The 23,082-nt window shown below is 41.5% G+C and overlaps 1 protein-coding gene across 6 annotated transcripts in view; it reads right to left on the minus strand.

Annotated features, from left to right (window-relative positions):
* The window catches only part of FBXW7 (F-box and WD repeat domain containing 7), a 277,673-nt gene that overhangs the window by 113,690 nt on the left and 140,901 nt on the right, over positions 1-23,082 (minus strand). For all 6 annotated transcript variants that reach the window (XM_075930055.1, XM_075930052.1, XM_006111571.4 and 3 more), the window contains one exon: positions 9,418-9,975. In XM_075930055.1, the coding sequence (XP_075786170.1) occupies positions 9,418-9,906 (489 nt within the window). In that variant the 5' untranslated portion in view covers positions 9,907-9,975. The remainder of the gene's footprint in view (positions 1-9,417; positions 9,976-23,082) is intronic.

A 23,082-nucleotide genomic window follows, 5' to 3' on the forward strand; every position in this document is an offset into this window, starting at 1 on the left:
ACATAACATGTTAGGATTGGTGTAATGGCAATAAAATGGAAGCAGACATACAAAATGATGGAGAGGAAGAAAGAAAGGTGCCAAAGGGAAAGAGGGAGCTATGTGGAATATAGGTCTGACATTCTCTGAGCGACCTCACCCTTTTTATCAGTGTATTTAGAAATGGGGTGCAATTTTCTTCAAATTCATGTAACAGCTTACCATTTCAGAGAACAGTTATTTCTTTAGCTTCTAACTCTGAAAGGTCTGAATACTACTGCTCTATTATGGCCATATACCTATTCAATTTTTGTAAAATCATGCACTTAATGGTCACTGGGACCCTCGAGTGACCAAGTCTTTTTAGGGAGTAATCTAAAGGGTTGGTAACCTAAAATATACTTTTCAGCTGAGGTTTGGCTACCGAAGCTGAGCACCATCTTAACATGTTTCCATCCTGTTTCACAGCAGCCTGAAGGTTGAATAATCCCACAGCATATGCATCAAAGTTTCTTTTTCTCTGTTACAATCTCAACAGACATCAGATATTAAGGGCTTTATCTTGTGCTACCAACATGGAGACCAATTCATTTTTAATAAACTTTTGTGTTGAATCAAGAGAGCAACAGATATTTTTAACATTACATAATATGCTCTGCCACTAAGATTTTTTTTTTCCAAGAGCTGGGATAAATCCTATTCCCAGAGTTTTTTACTGAACTCCAGGCTAATTAAGTTCCTGAACCTTAACGTATGCACAGTGGACACAGGCCTGGGAAGTTCATAAAGCATTTCTAAATCTCCACATAGTTCTGGGACCTCTGCCATTCTGAGGGCATTTGGTCCAAATTAATACATTAGAAAGTGTTGTAATTAAGTATTGTCATTCAGCTGAGGAAGGCAGGTCATAATGATGCTTTATTACTGCCCTCATCACTCACTTTCTGTGAACTCCACAGGATGAACGTCCTAAGCCAGGTATTCCAAATTATAGGTCTGTCCCCAATGTCAAAAGTATAGATTGTACCCCAAAAGTTGCTTTTGTATGAAGGTGAGGACTTCTTTGCTAGGATAATCTAGCCCCTTTGTGCAGCCGCCACTAGAGGCACCTCAATTTTTCTATACCGAACAAAAAGAGAAACTGAAGCTTAATACACATTCAATTTACATCCACGTGATGGAAGGATGTTACCACAGATATCAAACTGGTTCCTGACTGCTACGATAGATGCATACAGTAATTTAATGTAAGCTGCACAGCTAAAACAATTATTTGAAATTTTAGCAACTAATCTGTATACTGAATGAATAACTAACAAATATATATTTTGACTTATTTTAACCTTCAAGTATGTAGTACACGAAATTACATTCTAGTACAGAATAAAAAACAGAAGTTCTATACTTAATCAAGATTATTCTGAACACAAGGCTTTAATACACCTGCTTCTAAAAAAGTCAAGAAACTCAGGTTTTCTTCTATTATATGACTTATCCAAAATAATCTAACAGTTATGATTACTTAAAAATTATTCTAACCTGAGATTGTAAAAGTCCCTGAACAATAATTTTACTGATCAAAGCAATTTTTATTGAGTATTATTAGTGTGCTCAGTTTAATACACAGAGGAAAATATGTTTGTTGCTTCAAGGTACTCACCATTTGTCACTATATTCTACATTAGCCATGAAGTTAAGATACATTATATTTGTTTTCATTACAAGAGGGTGAAGAGAGAAAAGAAAATGCACTAACCAGAATAAACATACAGAAGGGGTATTTAGACTAACAGACCACATCACCAATGATTTTCATAGCTGGACTTGAACAATTCTTAATGCCTTTCCTTTATGACAAAGCTTTATTTGGTTTACTCAGTTAATAGTTTGCCACAACTGTTTACAATCTCAGAGACTAAAGGCATGAAAAAAAAATCAACAAATTTCTATTTCCCGTGGTTTGGTCCCTATCAAAAAAGTTAGCTACTCATTTTTATATTAAGTATTCACTTCACTTTTTACTTTTTGTATTCCGGGGGGAGAGAAGGGGTACACATTAAAGTCCTAATAACCAAGCGAGCTGGAAAATGCTTTAAGCTTAGCACACTTTAAAAAAAAAGATGCAGTAGTATGTTTCCTTATATTGGGTAGATTAAAACCAAAAGCAGTGTTATGTATGACAAATATTCATCTGAGTTAAAAATGGTGTTTTTAATTGTTAGCAGCAACGCATAGGAATCCCATTTATCAAGACATATTAAACAGCTTCAGGTAAAGAACAGTCATAAACCTTCTGACTGTGCCCTCTGGTGTTCAAAAAGCTAAAAAATGGAAAGATGTTAAAATAAATATACACATACAGCAAACAATTTAAAGAGTTTGAGTCCTTGTTTATGTCTACTTCTTGTGCATAAACGAAGAACCAATTTTTCAAGGATCATTATTTCTGTAATTAATTCTTGTTTCCCCATCTGTAGTGAGCAAGGGTGGCCATCACTGACCTCAAGAGGGAAGAACCCCTCCCCGAGCCCGGGTGGGCCAAGCTGGGTCTTGCCCCTTTAATTCCACAGAATCCAAGGGGTGGGGCAGGGAGCATAAAAGCCCAACCCAGGAGCCCAATCAGGGCCTAGCCACTGGAGGAAGAAGAGACCAGCCCTGGACCGGGAGCCAGGTAGATACCAAGGGGAAGCCAGGAAGTGGCCCGGGGAAGCCAACGATTGTCAGGCTAATCGAATAACCCTTTAAGGTATGTCCGCATGTTGTGGATCAGATCCCTGCTGACTCCAGTGGCTGCCAAAGCTGCCACTGCTAGGGCCCTAGGCCGGGAAGTGGTGGAGTAGCATCCCTCCTGCCACCCCACATACCGGGTGGCAGTCTCCCCCTCCCCACTCATGCTTAAGGAGCTGTGTTTGTTTTGTCTGCCCCATCCTGGGCTGTACTGACGTTAGAGCTGCATTTGCATTGCTGCCTGCCCTGTCCTCAGGACCCGTGGTCTAAAACGGGCTGCTGAACCATCACTTATAGGGCTGAGTACAAGTCAGGGGCCCAGGACTAAGCCAGCCAGCTTACACCACCTCTCCAGTTTTTAGTTTTCCCCTTTAATTTTCTACCCATTTGGAGTATGACAGCAGATCCCATGTATACATCACACCTGCAGTACTTTTCACTACCAAAGATTTCGTTTGTTTTAAAAAGACTTCTATCCGTTCACAACAATTTGGCAAAATTACTGAAATGGATTCAGTCAGAATTTCACATCAGCAAAGCAGTATTTGATTTCATTTACACTGAGGAGCTCTCTGTACCACTTTGAAACTAATAGTCTCTACAGTACAGGATAATTTTGTCTGACCTGCAGATAGGACCTATGTTTCCATATGCTTGAGTCTCTTCAGGACTTAATGAAATGTCTGCAAGCCTTGTTCAAAGTTCCTACGGCAAGTATTTAAATTCCAGGGGCTAGGAGGCGATCTTCAGCTTGTGTAAATTATCACAGCTCCACTGAAGACAACAGAACTACAATTTACAACAGCTGCGAATCTGCTGTGAGATTATTTCCAAATCTATCCTATCAACCTTTAGTTAGATTAATTTGGCCACTTCAAGAGCAGGAGTCCCTAAATGTAAAGATCTCAATATTTCCCTGAATTAAACTTCTAAAAGAATAGAACACTTTGGTGTCAAGGAGGACAATTAATTTATTTGGCCTTTTAAGAACAAAGGAAGCAAAGAGTGCACTCTCAGTCATTTGCCAATACTCTGGCTCCTGGTGTCTGGAGCAATATGGAGGTTGGCAAAAAGCCAGTTTAATCTGAGAGTGATCCCACCACAGAAAAATCAAGCTTCTAGTGTAGGGTCATCCTGCTGAAGAACCTGAGCCAATTCTTTAAGAAATAACACTGACCAGAAAACTTTTCAAAGAAGGAAAGATCAGAATGCCCTTTTAACTCCACAAAGGGTGATGGATAAGTCAAAATACATGTATATAGAATTTGCTAGTTAGAGACTGATTGTGCACAATGTTATCTGAGCATGTTCTTCAAATTCACCACATATATAAAAAAAGTTTTCTGGTATGTTCATGGAGAGTTTTCATCTTGAACCTGTTTTCTCTTTGATTCTGGAGGGACAAGACGAACCAAAGTAGAGTAGTCTCCGACTTAAATAACTCATTAGAAAGAACAGAAGGAAGATTCATGTAAAAGCATATCCACGGATTTATGTCCTGACAAGCTACATTAGAAACCAGAATCTGGATGTACTGCCACAGTAGGACCCAATATGTCTATAAAATGACTAATCCATTCCCTAAATGTTGTCATTGTTGCATATGATAGAAACATCTTGACCACTTCAATAATGAAGCAAACCCTCAATCAAATACATTAACTTGTGCAAGGAAATCAAAGTATTCTTAATTGCTGACCAACCCATTCTCACCCCCACCCCCATACTTGATTCATTGCTACTGCAGACCTGGCTTTCGTTTTGTTATCCACGTATGTGTGCAAACATATATGTTTCTGCAGAAGTGTTGCAGCAAGGATCCTCATTAGCCACCGTCACGTGAAAACTCAAAATTGTTGAACCTCAGGCCTATTTGGTGAGAAGGAAGATAAGAAATGTTGAAATAAGCATCCAATAGTCTGCCAAGCCTATCAACAATTCTCCTAGACTTCCAGCAAGCCAAACTATGAAACTTGTTATATGAAAGGAAGGTCTTGGCAAGAAGCTTCCTGTCACTTGAATTTATGGCAGAGATGGGAGAGAGAGAAAGAACCAACTTCTGTCTAAAAATTCCCCATCTTATCGACCTGGATTTCACAATGTGAGTCCTTTTGCATCCTACAGGATGAGTAAGTACAGCCAACAATTAAATCTGGAGCTCTAACCCTGCAAAGGAGCAGTATTGGGCAAAACCTCCTCTTTCATAGGCATATGAGAAATGGCTGAAGTTCCACTTGGCAAAAAGGACACTGATGTGAAACAAAATAAAACTTCATCAAAATTCAAGATGATATCTACCTGCAATGAATGGGCATGCTCCTCAATGTAGAGAAACTGCCATTCATCTTCCTCTGACTCAACAACTTGGGAACAATTTCCTGTGACTTCAAAACCAAACCCTGTGCCATGAGCCTTAATTCACTGCACTCCTGAACTCTTAAAATTGCGTCACTGTACTCAGGGCTGGCCCGAGCCATTCATGCTCCCCCAGGTCCTGGGAGCGCAGTGCTGCCCTCAGTGCATGCTCAGCCCCACCCCTGGGTGCCCAGCACATGCGTGGCCCCACCCACCACCCTGCATGGCAGCCCCCTACAATCGAGTGCCCGGGTGGTAGCTCGGTAAACCCATAGCTTGGGCCAACTCTGACTGTACTGTCATAGTTATCTTGCCTTTGGGGTTTTCCTCAGGAGGGGGAACAGACAGAGGAACTACATTCCTTATTCACTGGACCTGCTTCAGGGCTTTTTGTGGAGACGCAATCTCCCAACAACTCCTACTCTTTGCACAGGGGAGGCTATTTTCTGTTTTCCATCAGAGAGATATGTGAATATTTGGTAGAATTAGGCTGATTGGTTTCAGCTGCCTGAATAGTCTCCCTCTTTTTTTTAACAACATAGATCACATCTAAATATTCCAAGAACGAACTTCCCTCCCATTCACAATCATACAGACACCTCCTTTACACATTACAATTAAATATAATCTGTGTGGCCACTTCAGCAATTGTTTTAACAGAAAACATATTTGAGGGGCACATGTAACTAGACATGTTAGTTGCAAGCATCACTAGGATACATTAGGTCGTTGTGTGAATCTTGAGGTGCTTCCCTTAATATTCTAGCATTCCTCTAAACAAGAAACTACAATAACAAAATCAGGTTAGATACTTCACTCAGCATTTTAAGTCCAGTTAAAAAGATTTTAAAATGAGATCTGATAGTTAACATGAGCTGCATGATACAGGCATTAGTATTCTGGTAGAAGTATGCTACTTATAATCTCTGTAGAAAGAAAATTAATGGCATTTGTTGTCTTCACTACTTCGGAAGATAGGACAAACAGCAATTCTACATTGGTGGATGTACGCTCATGAGATTAACTATAATAAACAGCACTCATCATTAGCATTTGTTTGGCAATAGTTGATTAGTTATCAAATACTGTAACTATTGCAATGAAATGTAAATATTACTCTGCATGTTTTCTGATATAGCATAGAAACGACTTTTTCATTGGGTTCAGCAAATAGTGGTAGTTAGTGCAGAAAGACCAGACATACTTTTGTATGACCTTCTGGGCAAAAAAGTTAATGAGGCAATGAATGAATCTTTTAAATGCTGGAAAATTAACAGACATTTTCTGTGGCATTACCACTCCAGTAGAGATTTTTTTTTTCATTTTCTCATTTTGCAAATGAGAAAGTTTACCACGCCAGTGGAGATTTTTAAAAATTACTGCAAAACAAATACCTAAAACAAATATATTTTCAGTTTTACCTAAAAACATAAGGACAGCCATACTGGGTCAGACCAAAGGTCCATCTAGCCCAGTATCCTGTCTTCCCACAGAGGCCAATATCCGGTGCCGCAGAGGGAATGTACAGAACATGGAATCATCAAGTGATCCCTCCCTTGTCTCCGATGTCTAGCCTCTGACAAACAGAGGCGAGGGACACCATAAACTCATGGCTGATTGTTAGTACACAGTAGATCCAACACACAATTTCTACTGAAGATGGAGGTACAAAACATGTTAAATTAATGCATAGATCCAAATAAGGGATTAGGTAATCTGACCAATAACAGTAAGTAATCAGACTACATCATCAGACACTAATGAGCCCAGAAAAACACATGTAAAAATATATAGTTTTAACTTTGAGACTATTTGGATGAAAAAGTCTTCTGACTTGAATGGCATTCTTTTCATACAACATACCAGTTGATTTAAACTGACAATAGTCAGAGCTAGAAGTCGCACTTAACAGTGCTAATAAGAATCCACAAATACTGTACTTGTCCTAAAAATACTATTACGCATAATTATGTCAATATCTTTAGCCTTCTGTGAATCTGCTTTGGCCAGTAAATTTTCATGTTCTGGCATCGACTGAGTGTGATACAACATCTAACTTTTTGCAGGATTTCTGCAGTGTTTCTTTATACAGAAGATTATTTTTTAAACTTAGATTATTTAAAAACAATTATTTTTTTCTGTTGCGCTATTTTAATTTTTATGATGACTATCAGACAACACAGAACAATGCTAACTATGCATCCTTCCTTAATATCATAAACTTATTTGCATCACATGTGCCTTGTTTAAAAAATAAGGATTTTATTCATTATGGAAAACAGAAAAAAAAGCAGCCAAAGGAAAGACTATTAACCACCATCTCTTGCTCTGTGCACACATATGTTTACTGAATTGTTATTTAGATAGTTGTATTGCAAATTCTGAACTTATTGATCTTTTAAGTTTAAATGCTTTTTGGGTAGAAGGATATTGTATTTTCAGCATAGAGTTCAAAATGGTTGAGTATAGGCGGTTATACTATTCCTGAAGTCACACTGAGCTGGTTGGGAGGAAAAAGCATCATAGCAGAATAATTAGTGGTTTAAGACTAACTGACCCAAGAAAATCTCAGAAAACTTGATAATGTTATGCTAGCATTTCCATTGCAATACCTTTTAAAATGAGATTTCTTCAGGGATAGGAGATTCCACATTTATGATAGCTAACAATATTAATGCAAAAATCAATTGTTTCCTTAAAAAACCTAGAAAGATTCCCATAACTTTTGAAATCAAGCACCTCAATCAACACAATAGATATAAAACTGAAATAAGGGAGATTTATACTCTAACTACCAATACCTGAAACATACTACTGCAAATTTCAAAAACAAATGGTGTCTGTACAAGTGTGGTTGCATAGATTCTGGTACGATATTTCTATCAACATGCTTATACGAGTACATTTGACATTAAAATAGGGCCATCATCTTGAAATTCAGGTAGTGGATTTGAAGAGACACTACCTAATTGATTTTGTAAAGTATTAAACAATCGTCTAAAATACATTTTCTGACAATGCACTTTAAATACATTATTTATTTATTTATTTATTGGGTGAGTAAAAGGGGTTTCTCTTCCTGCTTTTGACATTTAGAATAATCTGCTGGGCAGGCCCAGAAGCCATGGCATTAATTCTCATAGCTTCTTTCCTTCCATCTCTTTCTGTGTCCACATTATTGTTTGTTGCTTTAATTTCACTTTTGCAGCTGCTAAGATTAGTAAACTCCCTCTTGAAGAACATGAGAAATGACTTGCACTCCCAGAAAACAGTTAAACTGATAACACACCAAACATTTAAAGACAAAGATGATCTTTTAAATCTTTTTTCGGTCTTTGTATAATCTGTGGGTTAGCCTATTCAGGGATCTAGTCCACAGCAAGCCTGATTCACTGGCTGTAATCTACAATGCATCAACCTGCATGTACTAAATTCCAATGTACACTCTGGCCTAGTGCTGTTTGACCTTTATGGAAAGGAAATTTTAATGCATGACAACAGGGTCCATGCAGCCACATACTGAACAAACACAGGCTTGCTGCACGCTAATTCTCATGTACAAAAAAGCCCACAGCAGCTACTTGTAAATTCAACATTTTCAGACAGAAGAATGATTTTTTTTTAAATTGACAATGACCCTTTAAATTAGTAAATGTGATTTCCTTATTCTTCAGCAGCAGCAATACCCCACAGTGCTATAGGCTTGTACTTGAACTATTATTTCTCCATATATACTTAGCCAAAGAAGTCACTTGAAGCTGGCTAGGATGAGGAGTTGAGTATTCTCCCATTTCCTGTCTTTGATTTAAAGTGCATTGTCCAGTACCTTAGAACTACATCTTTTGATAGAAGATTTTATACTTCCTTTGAGAAAGAAAGTCACAAATGGTTCTTTAGTGCATTTTAGGGAGATTGTAGAATGATATGAAAAAAGTTAAGAATGCTCTGTTTCTGAAGGATTGTTAAGCAATGGAACAGGTTGTTAAGGAAGGTTGTTGAATCATCATCACAAAAACAGTTTAGACAAACCTTTCAGGGATGGTCTAGGTATAATGAATCCTGCCTCAGTATGGGAGAATGAACTAGATTACCTCTCAAAGTTCTTTCAGCCTCCTTTTTCTGTAAGTCTACAAACAGCTTTATTTACATCAAATGTATGTAAAGAGTTTGATTAGTCATAGGGGAGGCATTTATGATTGTTAATAATCAATGTATTCCTAGAAGTGTATTGTTCTAGCAGATAACATAATTCAGAAAGAGATTTCAGGGTGAGTTAGAAATGCAACTTATTTTCTAAACTCTGATTAACCAGCATCTCAAGTACAAAACAGAAAAAAAATCAATTAAGTTTCTCACCTTTGTCTTCATGTAAAATTGAGATGACTGTATGGGCAAATCCATGATACTATTTGAATTTGTGACACTATTGCTGCTAGTGTGTTCATCTTCTCTGCTACTGTCATCAGACTGATCAAAATCATCACTCTCCTGGTCCATTTCCTCCTCTTCTTCCATCTCCTCCTCTTGTTCAGCACCATGTTCTTCCTCTTCCTCATCCTCTTGGTTACCAGTGGATTCTTCATCCACTGCATTAAGCCTATTATTGTTTTCTTCTAACTGTTCTTGCTGGGATTCAAGTCTGTCACCAAGTCCAGATTCTGCTCCACCTATTTCCCCATTCCTTGCAATGTGCTCCTCCTCTTGTTGTCGTAACTGCTGCTGCTGCTCCTCCTCCACAACTCGATTCATCTGCTCTTCATCTACTTGGCTTGAGGAAGCATTACCTCTAAGAGATGCTCCAGTTCGTCGCCTCTTACTGCCCACAGACAGCAGTTCCTGATTCATTTCCAACAGCCAGCTTGCTACTTCTTGGACTTTAGCTAGACTATCTGATGATGCAAATGCTTTCACATTCTAAGGAGACAAAGAAAAGTTGGAGAATGATTAAAAAGTATTTTATTTTATTATAGTATTCTTTTCTTAAATAATTGGCTTATTTCTGACGTAAAATTCCAAGTACAAATCAGCGAGGGATAATTTATATGTGAATTAGAAAAAAACTGTCAGTGCAGTACAATAACATTCTTAAAAAGACAACAACCATGTAACAGGAAAAAGTCTGATTGGATTGTTAAATATGACTTTGTAGGTAGAATACTGATAGCAAAGCAAAGAAGTGCTTATGCTGACATTTAAAAAAAATTCAGCCTCAAGCAGACACTTGGAAAGGAAAATTTTAGTCCAAGGCAGCCCAGTTTTAGCACAGTTGCTAATAACCAAAACCAGACTCTTATAACAGAAAGTGTTTGGTAACCTTAATGACAGATCTTATTATTTCCTATAAATTACATAGTTTCTTATCTAAAACGTATTTTCCACAACCAAAGTCACCTTTTTTCCCCCAACACCCATTAGGGATCACATTAACAACATACAATAGTAACATCAACTTCATAACAATGGGTATGTCTAGACTACATGCCTCTGTAGTCAGAGGCATGTAGATTAGGCTACCAGACATAGGAAAATGAAGCGGTGATTTAAATAATCGCCGCTTCATTTAAATTTACATGGCTGCCGCGCTGAGCCGACAAACAGCTGATCAGCTGTTTGTCGGCTCAGCGCGATAGTCTGGACGCGCGGGTATCGACATCAAAGGTATTTGTTGACCACCCAGGTATGCCGCCTGGGATGAGGTTTACCTGGGTGGTCAACAAATACCTTTGATGTCGCCACCAGCGCGTCCAGACTATCGCGCTGAGCCGACAAACAGCTAACTAGCTGTTTGTCGGCTCAGCACGGCAGCCATGTAAATTTAAATGAAGCGGCGATTATTTAAATCACCGCTTCATTTTCCTATGTCTGGTAGCCTAATCTACATGCCTCTGGTGACAGAGGCATGTAGTCTAGACGTACCCAATATTATGTACCACCCTGTTTATATATCCAATAATCATAATAACCTTTTAGTGACATCATGTCACTAAACCTTTTAGTGAACTCATGTTCAAGTCATTATCTAGCATTATCCCATAGTCATTGCTTTCCAAGACACTAGTATGTTGTCTTTGTTTTTCTTATGTATGACATTTCATTTTGCTGTAGTATACACACACACACACACACACACACCCACCCACCAACCCACCCCCCATTGGGCTCCACAATTTACAAAGCCACTCAGTTCAGTACTACTACCTACCTACCTACCAACCAATCTAACCACTCTGTAATCAGTAAACTTTATCAGCAATGACTTTGCCTTTTCTTTACTTGAGAACTGATTGTTAAAAATCTGAACAAAAGTTCGGAAGGGAACAGATCCTTGAAAGACAAAAAACAAGCATACTGGCAATATACTCCAAAGATGGGCAACATAGGCTAGTGAATGTGGGTCTCCATTTCAGTGGGCTGCAAGACTGTTGTAACCTAGACCGTTTCCCAGGAAAGGGTAGTTTTGCTAACTATGTTTGTGCACCAGAATTTGCAGGGTGTGCTGATAGAACCATAGCAGTGCTTTCATTTGGATGCAGAGTGTGCAGAGCTTTTGCTCTCAGCATACCTCCCTTGCTTTTCATGTGTGTCACTTTAGTAATACTGGTAGGAAAAAACTACACAGATGGAAACTAGCGGAATCTGGCAACCATGTGCTTGGGCAACAGTAAACAAAATGTCACATAGACCACACACATGACCCCGATGAGCCGCATGCGGCCCTTGGACCACAGGTTACCCATCACTGGTGCACTACATTAACACTGCAATATTGTTATTTATGTTATACTAATCACAATAGAACCAATTCAAAATGGAAATCAAGTAGTAATTAGAAAATGTGAAGGGGCCATGGCCGCGCCCCGCACTCTGGCTCAGCCGGTCCCAGCGTTTTGGGGCGAGAGGGCACCGTGGCTCTGACCGTGGCTCTGCGGCGCATGCTCCTGGGCCACCAACAACATCCGGGGCCGGAGGATGGCCTGGGGCAAGAGAGAATGTAGGGCCAGAAGACACAGCTCAGCATCTCCAGTGGCGTCTCCGCTGGCGCGATGGGACATTAAAAAGGTGAGTTCACCGCCAGCCCAGGGCGGGAGGGGGGGGGGGGAGTAGGGAGGCAGAGGAGTAGCGCCTTGGAGACCATAGGAGTTAGACCCTCCACCACCAAACGGGCTTGGGGATTGTGCAGAGGACTTCTGGGAAACAGGTGTCTGGAGGGTAGGAGCCATGGACCGAGAGGGCGGACCCTCCTCCCGAGCAGCACCCTTCTGCCTACGTCGCAGAGGCCAGACCCGTTATCAACCAGGGAGCAAGTGCAGGCGCACCCTGCCTCGTGAAACTACCTGCATAGTGTGTAATTGTCACATTAACTCAGGAGAGGGAGTAGGAAGAGGCCCAGGGCAGGGCTATCCGCATAAGCCCGAGGGTTGGTGAGTTTTGGGTGGTGACCCCACCAACCAGGCAGTGGGCGTTGCCACTGTCCTTCGCACCCGGGCTGGGACCCGGAGTGAGGGTGGGCCCAGGTCCCTACCTCCCCCCACCCTTTGGGGGTATTAAATGATATTGGAGGACCTGGAGGCTTCGCTTGGGAGGACTGGGACAGAGAGAGCTGTATTTCGGGCATAGAGGCCCGGAGATACTGATGTTGGGGGTGGCTGAGCCCCTTTTTCTGGTGGGACATCAGGACTCCTAATAAATTGACTGGGGCCAGGAAGGCCACCTGGCGGGGTGGAGGAACCCCGCGCTGAGTGGACCAGCCTGGAGGACCCAATTGCAGGGTTGTAACCCCTATCTGGGGAAATTGAGGCAGTAGGACTTTGTTTTGGATTGTATTTTTTTCAATTAAAAGAGGCCACGACCCTATTCAGAGGTGTATTTGTGATAGAGAGGCAAAGGGGGCTAAGGATTTTTTGGGGGGAGGTGTTCTTTATTTTTAAAATAGGAGAGATTACAACATGTTTTAATTGTTAGAGGAAAAAGACAAAAGAGTGAGAAATTGAGGAGAAGAATAAAGTGGGGATGAGAGTGCACACTAGAGAGAGATCAGCAGAATTGAAGTAAGGGAAAACCAATCTGTAGTGGAGGAAGTCAGCCTGATCATGGGATTTCTGCTAGACATTCTCCACAGTACAAGAGTAGGAGCAAAGGAATCAGTTGTTCGAAGTAACCCAGGGCTGGGGGTTAGCACAGTTGTCCCTTCCGATGGGGGAGAGGCAAAAAAGTCAAGAGTACAATAAACTGAAGAATGGAAAGAATCAACCAACCACTGTATCAGTGGAAGAAAAGAACAGAGGAGACTAGATAAGATGTCTGCAAGACTGATGGACTAGAAGTCATAGGAATGCAGAGACAGACAGATGACAAGCAATGGTGAAAAACACCAGGGCTATGTCTACACTGGCGTGATCTTGCGCCAGAAGTATGCAAATGAGGCTAAGCGTGGAATAAGGCTGAGCCTCATTTGCATATCATCGCCGATTATTTTCAGGAATAACGGCATTGCGCAAGAGGGTTTTTCTTGCACAAGAAGGGGCAATGTAGACAGCTCCTTCTGGTGCAAGAGCCTCTTCCACAAAAATGGCAGCTCATTAGTTATGCAAATGAGGCACAGCTTTATTCCACACTTAGCCTCATTTTCATACTTCTGGCACAGGATCGCGCCAGTGTAGACATAGCCCAGGTAACTGTCAGTAAAGGGAAACTTAGTAACAGAGAGAAATGGATGCTTGGGAAAAGCAAGTTCAGTGAATGGCCCTTCTGGTGAGAGAGTTGAACTTAGAGCTGCAGGCCAACTGAATAACTGAACAAGAGGAAACATACAGCAAAGGAGTCAGTCAGCTAAAGTCAAATGAGATGTGAGACCATAAGGAAAGGAGGGCTGATGGGGAGGAGATGGGTAGATGGCAGATGACAGCAACACGAAGGGGAAGAGGAGAGAGTCTGAGGCAGTGCTGTTCAAAAAAGTGATAAGGGGAGAGAAGAATCAAGTGATTAAAAATCTTATACGTTGTTAGGTATTTAAACTATAATATACATACAAGTAAAACGACAATGTGTTTGCAAAAGTTTCTACTTCTTCAGCAGTTGTTGGCGGTTGAATGGGCAAGGGCTTCAGGTACATCAGTTAATATACATCTGTATTTATGTTTATGCCAGGTGTATGTAAGTTATCGGGTTGCAGTTAGAGTATTTTCTTGCACTAGTCAAAAAATGACTCTCTAAACTCAAGAAATAGATGTAAAAAATAATCTTTGTTTTGGAAAGCTTAAATAGGGATATTGTGTAAATGAATAGTCATGTAACTGCATAAAATCTTAGTGGTTATACGACTATTTGATACTCCCCATGGGCAGGGCTGGCAGCCAGCATGTTCACCGCCACACTTCCAGGAGCCCCTGCCATCCTGCACCTCTCCCTCTGTATCTCTTTAAAAACCAACTGCCTGCTGCCTCATACTGCTGCCTCTGATACAGAAGCAGCAGCCCCTGTCCCGGGGGATCCGAGCATCCCACAGACACAGTCTGCTCTGCAGCAACAGTGTCCCCTGCTGTGGAGCAGCCTCTGTCTGCAGGGAGCTCGGGCTGCTTCATGGCAACCCCCCCAACCTCCACCCAATGCTACTGCCACTGATAGAGGAGGGTGAGGGGGTAGGCTGGAACTGATGTACACAGGGAGCTGGCTTAAAAGTCGGCTCCTCGCACATACTGGCTTTAGCCTATACCCTCCTCCCCTCTCCTCCCCCCCGCTGCCTCTGGTGAGAGGGAGCAGGCGAATCTGGTGCTCATGGGGAGCTGATTTTTAAGCTAGCTCCTCATTGGTACTGGCTCCTGCTCCCACCCACCCCTTGCTGTCTCTGATACAGAGGCGGGGTTGTGTGTGAGTGAGGGAGAGAGAGAGAGAGAGAAGATTAACCGATAAAGCCAAGCTATCGGTTAATCATGTTGTTGTCTACATGATGACATCTCTATTTATTAAGAACACGTTCAAGAGCCTTATTTCAACTAATGACCACCAATCTATTACATTCATGCAGTGAATGAGAAAATACACATTCACCAAAAATGTCTTTCCTAATGGAAGGTATTAATTTAATCAAATTATTTTGATTCTTAGCTATTGCTAGTGTCATAGATTAAGGCTAAAAGGGATGATCACCTAGTCTGACTTCCACAAGAGAAGCCCAAAAGTCTCACCCCGGAGTCCTTTGTAGCCAATGCCAGGTTTCAACTCTTTTCCACTATCAGGAAACAGATGGGGTGAGAGACATATACAATTTATGAGACAAGACTGTGTCTTCCTAATAGAAGCCCGAGTAAAATGTTCTACTAAACAATTGTGAGTTTTCAGCAATCCAAGAGCTGCAAAAAAACACTTTAGTGAGAAGGAATATAGTAAGTCCCTGAACTCCCACTGGGTGGTGAGAATACAATTTATTTTATATGGGAAATAACGGAATGAATTTTAATTGTATTAATAAAAATGTAGTATTTTACACTATAATCTCTATTAAGTACCTATAAGAACACTACACAAAATGATTTAAGAAATATTTTCTCTGAAATCTAGATTTTGTATTGTTATTTTATAGAAATGATGCAAAACAGGGATAATACTCTTAGAATATATTTTTTCATAGGGCACAGGTATTTAATTGAATATTATTTGTGTAAACCAAATCTCTAGCGAACCATAATGTAAAAGCAAACAGTACGTTTGCAATTTTTTAAATTATGCTTAGAATAATGAAATTCAAGTTTTTGCCAGATTTTACTGTATTACATGGAAACAGTAACAGCGGCAATAATACTAGTAATGTGGTATAACCAAAAAATTTATTCAAAAGGAAATCTGCTAAGTAAATTCTCATCTCCCTCCACTAGAGGGAGATGCCCTCTGATCATCAAGTCACAGACAAATATTTACATTATCTATGACAGCGGTTCTCAAACTTTTTGGGCTCCGGATCCCTTTACATGCGTAAAAATTTATGCAGAACTCCAGCGGCTCACTGATTGTATGTGTTGTACCTATCGATGTTTCCAGTTTGTCAACCTCACGGAGCCTCTGGAGATGTCTCGTGGAGCCCCAGGCCTCCACAGAGCAGTTTGAGAAACACTGATCTATGAATAAATTCAGAATGCTACTTGTTTCTTAATTCTTTATTTCTCTGTCTCTGTAATATTACTTGATGTATAAATTATAGATCTCAACAATGCATATTGCATTCTGAAATCAAAATTGACAGCTATATTTCACACAAAAAAAATCAATAAAAACGCATTTATAATTTTAATAAATCCACAAATTAAAGAAAATACAGTAAGATGCACTTTGTCAAAATGGTATTTTTTTCCACTCTAAATATGCTTCTTTTGCTTATTGTAGTCAATAGAACCCTACAATATTTTTTATTGTCAATTGACAAGTTTTCAGACACAAAAATAATTTAAAAATCCGTAATTATGAAAATGGAGATGAGCAGATTATACAATTGTTTAGTCCAAATTATGATTTTTAAAAAACCCGATTACTGCTCAGTTAAATAAAATTATGCTCTTTGCTTACTATACAGGCCCTCTTTTCCCACAAAATGAGTTGCAGGGCCTGCTGAAGAATCTGGAGGATCCCCACTGATTTGAAACCAAGCAGAGCCAATCAGCCTTCATGATAGCTGCTCCCTGCTACCCTCTTCCATAGCAGAAAAGTTCCTGTGGAACTATTGTTCCAGTAACTCATTCCAACCACATTGTCTTGAAGACCAGCCCTATAAAACATGTTCTCACATTCCGAGAACACTCAGGAGAACAAGTAACAGTTACCCAGGGTGAGACAGATAAAATAGCTTCGTAGGCAGCTGAGTTAGTCTGTACAGGATAAACTTAAACAACAAATGGTATCATGAGCTTTCATGGGCACAGCCCACTTCTTCAAATGACAGGAGTTTCAGATGACTCCGGTCATCTGAAGAAGTGAGTTGTGCCCACGAAAGCTCATGATACCATCTACATGTTTTGTTAGTCTATAAAGTGCTACCAGACCATTTGTTGTTTTTTTATAGAATTGGAGTGCCAGCACAGGCTCCCCAATGCTGGGGGGCCCTGAGCCTTGCGGGGCTGGATCCAGGCACGCTGGAGGACACATCTGGCCCCTGGGCCTAGGGTTCTCCATCCCTGTACAACATATTTCAGAGAGACAGAGTGTGTGTTCCAGTTGGGAGGACATGCACCCCTCCCCCAGTTGTGCCTGCTGCAGCTACATGGACAGACATTTTTCCTCTGGCCCCGAGCTAGGTTGCCAGGTGTCCAGTATTCTATCGGACAGTCCGGTATTTGTGCTCTTTGTCCGATAAAAAAATCAGAATACGGGACATGTGCAGTGTCCAGTATTCTCTGATTTTTTCAGTTGCGCACCGGGCGGAAGCCTGGCGTGGGTGGGGGGAGCGGCTGGAAGGCGGGGCCACGATCGGCACTAGAAGCCTGTGATTGAGCAGAAGCCTGGCGGGGAAAGTGGCTGGGACTCCACCGCCCTTACCAGGTTTCTGCGCAATCGCAGGCTCCCAGCGCCAATCGCGGCCCCGCCTCCCAGCTGGGAGGTGGGGCCACGATCACTGGTCTGGGCGCATCAGAAGGGGTGGGAGGAATGGCTGGAAGAGGCAGTGCTTATTATCCTGCGTTTTGTTTTGTTTTTTGCTTGACAAAAATACCGCGTATCTGGTATTTTGGGGGGGACCATTTGGCAACCCTACCCCAAGCTGCTGTAGCTCCCTTCCCCCCCCAGATAGCCTGCATACTGAACCCCTCATCCCCAGAACAACTCCAGAGCAATGATTTAAATGAAGAAAAGATTAAAATGAATTAAACCAAATTTATTTGAATTAAGGACCCAAGCAACGCCCAGAAAATCTTCTAGTATTATGTCTTCTAACACACTTATTTAAACAATTATATATTGTAAAATATTTTTTGAGAATTCCTAATTTTTATTACGCTAAAAATGGCAAATGGTGCATTTCCTATTTACTGGATAATTTTTTAAATTTGTGCTCTGCATCAAACTCTGAATGACAATTCAAAACGCACCAAAAAAACTACCTTAAAATGTGCTGGATACTTTTTTACTAATGTATCCCAGAAAGATTATCAAAACATTTTTTTTTTCATTTAAAACTAATTGATTTATTAAAACAAGAAAACATTATTTGTAGTTAGTGAACTAAGTAGATCACTTATGTTCGCTATATGCTCTCACTCAAATTGGAAAAAGAAAACAAGCTTTTCTCTTTTTTCAGCTTTCAGCTGGTTTCTTAACTTTGAATGAACTAACCCTTGATCTGAACTAGTAGAATTAACTGCAATACAGGAGACCCTGTTTCATGATTCCTCAGTCACAGATCTCCTGGCCTGGCCTTGGGGTGATTCTGAGAGGTAAAGAAGCCAGGGAGAAATCTCAGCACAGCTGCCAATAGCTACAGTGAGTCTCCTGTGACTCCTGACAGCTACGGTGAGTTTGGGAGCCGCAGGGAGCTCAGCACCACGGCCAGAAGCCGCAGCTCCCAGGAATCACAAAATGCGAGGGTTTCCTTTAATGAAAATATTTTCTCTATACCTGCAGAAGAGGCTATGTCTAACAAACTGGTTCAGCACTTCAACAAACTTCAGTACAGGTTGAACCTCCGAAATCCGGGACTCTGGTCTAGCAACATGTGTGGTCCTGCCACGGGACCACAGAAGTTGCTGGAGCAGAGAGCCCCAGCACCCGGAAGTGTGAGCCTCGAACCCAGGGAGCCCAGGCGGGGCAGCAGTGGGACCAGCAAGCCCTTTCCCCAGGGAGCTCTGGCTAGGCAGGACAGCAGCAGGATCAGTGAACCACATCCCCAGGAAGCCCTGGTGGGGCATCAGCAGAGCAGCCAGCAGCAAAAGCAGGGCAGCCAGCAAGCCCCGTCCCCGGGGATACACAGCAGAGTGTGGCAGAAGTGGAGAAACTGGCAATCCCCGTCCCTGGGGATTCCTGGTTGGGCAGGGGAGAAGTGGGGCTGCTACAGCTGAGGAGCTCTGTCCCTGCGAGCCTGTGTGGGTCAGAGCCCAAGTCCAAGCCCTGCAGGCTGGAGCCTAGAGGCAATGGGGCCGGAGCAGAGCCAACCACAGGGAGAGGGAGCATCCTGGGAGGCTGGTGGCAGGGACATCCTCTGATCCAGCAAATTCCCTGCTTCAGGACAGGTCAGGTCCCGAGGCTGCTGAACAAGGGAGGAGGTTCTAACCTGTATTAGGTGCTTAACCAAATCCTCCTACCACTTCAGTAGCTTAACTTTCTTTCAGACTTAAACAGCAAACATGTACTACTTAGTTTTTTGTATTTACATTATTTTACTACATTATAGCTAGTTTAGAGCTTAACATAAAAGTTGTCAGTTTCAAATTTAATTTTAAATGTTTTTAAATAAGTCTTTAATTTAAAAAAAATCCAATGTAATACAAAAATGTGATTTATATTTGAAAATTCATTTTTGAAACAACTATTTTTTACCCTGTTACATGGTGTGTGTGTGTGTGTATGCATATTGAGAAGACAAAATCTATACACAAATTTCAGGGATACAATCCAACCAAATATTACATTTAGCATTTTAGATTCAGTACCTCAAAAGGTTGATCTTTCACTACTGATTCAACCTCACGTAGAAACCTGGAACTTTGAAGCCAGGATTCTGTCTAATAACTACTAATATGTGACCACGGTATTTGTGTAATGTCAACCGCATTCAGTGCCATTTGGAGATGTTCTTGCTGTTAAATGCTCCTCTACAAATCATTCATAGTTTTCCTATGGTAACTTATCAAGAAAAAAAAAGGAGAACTTACTAGAGTTCCTAAAAATCCTAACAGGACAATAGTGTTTGGTAATCTGAAAATCTATAATGAAGATTTACTGAATGTGAAGTTATTGACCTTATTGTAACTATATATGGTCCCTATCTATATTCCATGGTGCACAGACATGCACACCACAGGTCTGAGCCCACAGAATTTTACCAACTGTGTCCACTGGTCTATACCAGTTCCCCTGTGCGCCACGCTTGTGAGGAGGATTAACAGCCTCTCCAGTTCCTTCTCTGCCATTAATGAAGCTTGTGATCCAATTAGAAAGGAGGGCAAATAAGAGAATATAGATAAGTACCATCTCAAAAAGATCTCCAGTTTCAACAAATACTTAATTTTCATTCCTCCTTTAAGTGCTGGTCCCTATGTGTATTCTGCTGTGGATGACTAGTAAGCAACAGTCAGAAAGGAGGAAAGTTAACTGTAGCAAACCAAAAAATAAGCACTCTATTTTGACAGTCATGAAGACCCATCACAAACCTGCCTATGAGAGGGATCCAAGTCCACACTGAAGTATGCATATTTCATATTGACAGCCATAAACATGCATCTTTTTACAGGGATGGTATTATTGATCCCAACCTAACTATACAGAATTTCAGTTTGCACATAAAAATGTTAATTTATTACCAGTCAAGAATGGGTCTCTAGTAAGGATGTTAGCAAGTGAATAATTGTGTATCTGCATCAAAGTAACAGATACTGACTGCACTGCAAAGTTACATACAACCAATCAGATTGAAATTAACTGGTCAACATACATTTAATATGCCATTTGCAGGCAAATATACAACATATTACTATATTGTCTCTGGCAAGGAAAGACAACGGTGCCCACTCAGAATGCCAAAAACCCAAGGAGGAGTTTTAAAGGGGTTTTATGGTAAATTAAGTATGCAGTTGACCAACATCCAGTATTAAATATTTCCTGTCATAGAACTCACACAAAATATTATTTGTTTCTTAAATATTAAGTTAAACATTAGTATGTAGGAACAACTATACAAGACCACGTAGAAGAAATGTTGGGGCAGGGGTGGGGAACCTCAGGCCTGGGGGCTGCCTGGATCCAGCCCCCAAGCCTCAAGGCCTCCATCCCAGCATTAGGGAGCCTGCACTATCACTATCACAACCCCACTGCCCTATCACAGGGCTGGAGCTCACAAAATCTACTAGAGTGGGCCCCCCTAGGCTCTGGTGTGAAAAGGGAAGGTGGGGAATGTATATCTCCTCCTTAGTCAGGGGGCCACATCAGTGAAGGATTTCCCCCCCCTTTTTTCTTGCTTGTGTGCAGCTCCTCACTGATTTTTCTGTGGATCAGCACCCCTTGATTCAAAAAAGGTTTCCTACCCCTATGTTAGGAGAAACTATGAGAGACTGTTCAAAAATCATTTCCTTTTGCAGATACACTTCATTTACAACCATAGATTCTGTTCTCTATTTTGAAAGTAAAATGATGAATTGAAATCTTAAAGTGATAATTACTTCATATTTCACATTTAACTAGACAGAATATTAAACAGCAACTTAGTCCCACATGACATTCTGATAAAATTAGCAATATACAAAAATCAACATAGTCCATAGCACAGTGGATTAAAACTAGCATACAAATTAAAAACTGGAATCACCATCGAGAGGGGTACTGCATAGATTGTTTTTCTGGGCCAATATATTAATCTATTATCTGGACTACAGTACAAAAACTTGGCTGTTATAGTCTGCAGATAGAGTTGCCAGATGGTTTCAGAAAAAATATCGAACAACCGCCACCACCAAACCAAGCCAGGAAAATTTTTTTGAGAAGGGTGGGGGTGGAGGTAAGGAGAAAGGACCCCGAGACTTGTTAAGCAAAAAAAAAAAATAAATAAAAAAATAAAAACCCACACCGTGGCCCTTATAAAAAATGTGTAGTGAGGCTTTTTGGCCCTAACAGGCTGCCGGCGGCTGACCGCCATCTTGCCTCCCTGCGCCAGGCTGGACAGTTCCCCTGCGGAACCCAGTAACAACTAGGGTTGCCAGGCTGCCTCCGTATTGAGCTGGACATCCCGAGATTTTCGCCTCCTGGCCAGGGGAAAAACAATCAGAAAGTATCGGACATTTTAGGTGTTCAGTATTTTCTGATTTTTTTTTACTGGACAGGAGGCAAAAATCTCAGGCTGTCTAGCTCAATACTGGATACCTGGCAAGCCTATCTGAAGATGACATAAAAACTGATAGAGTGATACACAATAGGAACACAGCAGTTATTTGCTTGATCTCTTAGCCATTTGCTTAATCTCTCTTAAGCTGGCTCTCTGTAAGCACTGGCTCTGTATCAGAGGCAGCAGCATGGGGTAAGGGGGACAGGCAGAATGCCAGTGCAGCCCCTATTTGTGGGGAACTAAGGCCCCCTGTGGACAGAGGCTGCTGCTGCCCAGCACTGCTGCCTCTGTATCAGAAACAGCAATCCAGGATGGCAGGCAGGAGCCAGTCTTTAAACTGGCTCTCCTCACCAACTAGCAGGGGGCTCCCCAGGAGTGGGTCCAGGATCACATTGGCTGCCGGCCCTGCCCCCCCAAGGACCATCGAATAATCCAATAACCAGTAAGATTTTGGTTCAGTTACAGGATTATTAAATTAAATTACATCTAACATCCCTAGTCAAATGCTGCATGACTCATTCTGCACAGTCCGTAGAGTGTATCCCCACTACCAGAGCTCACATCGACGGATGGAGTGATGCACTCTAGTGATGTAAAATCCCAATTATCAGTTAAACATCAGGTTAAACTAACATTGAACCAGTTAACCAAGTGGGATCCCAGCAATAGGGCCAGGAGCTTACCAGCTGGAGCGCCCTCAGCCCATGAGGCTCTGAGGCCTGGGTCAGCAGCAGCAGGCTTCCAGGCCCGGGCTTCAGGTCACTGCCATGAAGTGCCCAGGCTATTACTTCCAATCTCCCGGCCCTCCCCCAGTGTTAGGGCCAGGACTGCTGCCGCCAAGTTCCCAATCCCTCCAGTACTGGGGCTGTGGCTGCCACCGACTCCTGGTCAGAGTTGGGGCAGCCCTCAACCTGCAGCAGACCATGGGCAGGAGGGCTGCTTTCCCAGGCACTGATTAATCAATATCGGGTAAGTATCACTCAGTAAAGATGATGCTTATCCGTTAACCA

The sequence above is a fragment of the Pelodiscus sinensis genome, chromosome 5 (genome assembly GCF_049634645.1).
Source record: "Pelodiscus sinensis isolate JC-2024 chromosome 5, ASM4963464v1, whole genome shotgun sequence".
Classification (NCBI taxonomy): domain Eukaryota; kingdom Metazoa; phylum Chordata; order Testudines; family Trionychidae; genus Pelodiscus; species Pelodiscus sinensis.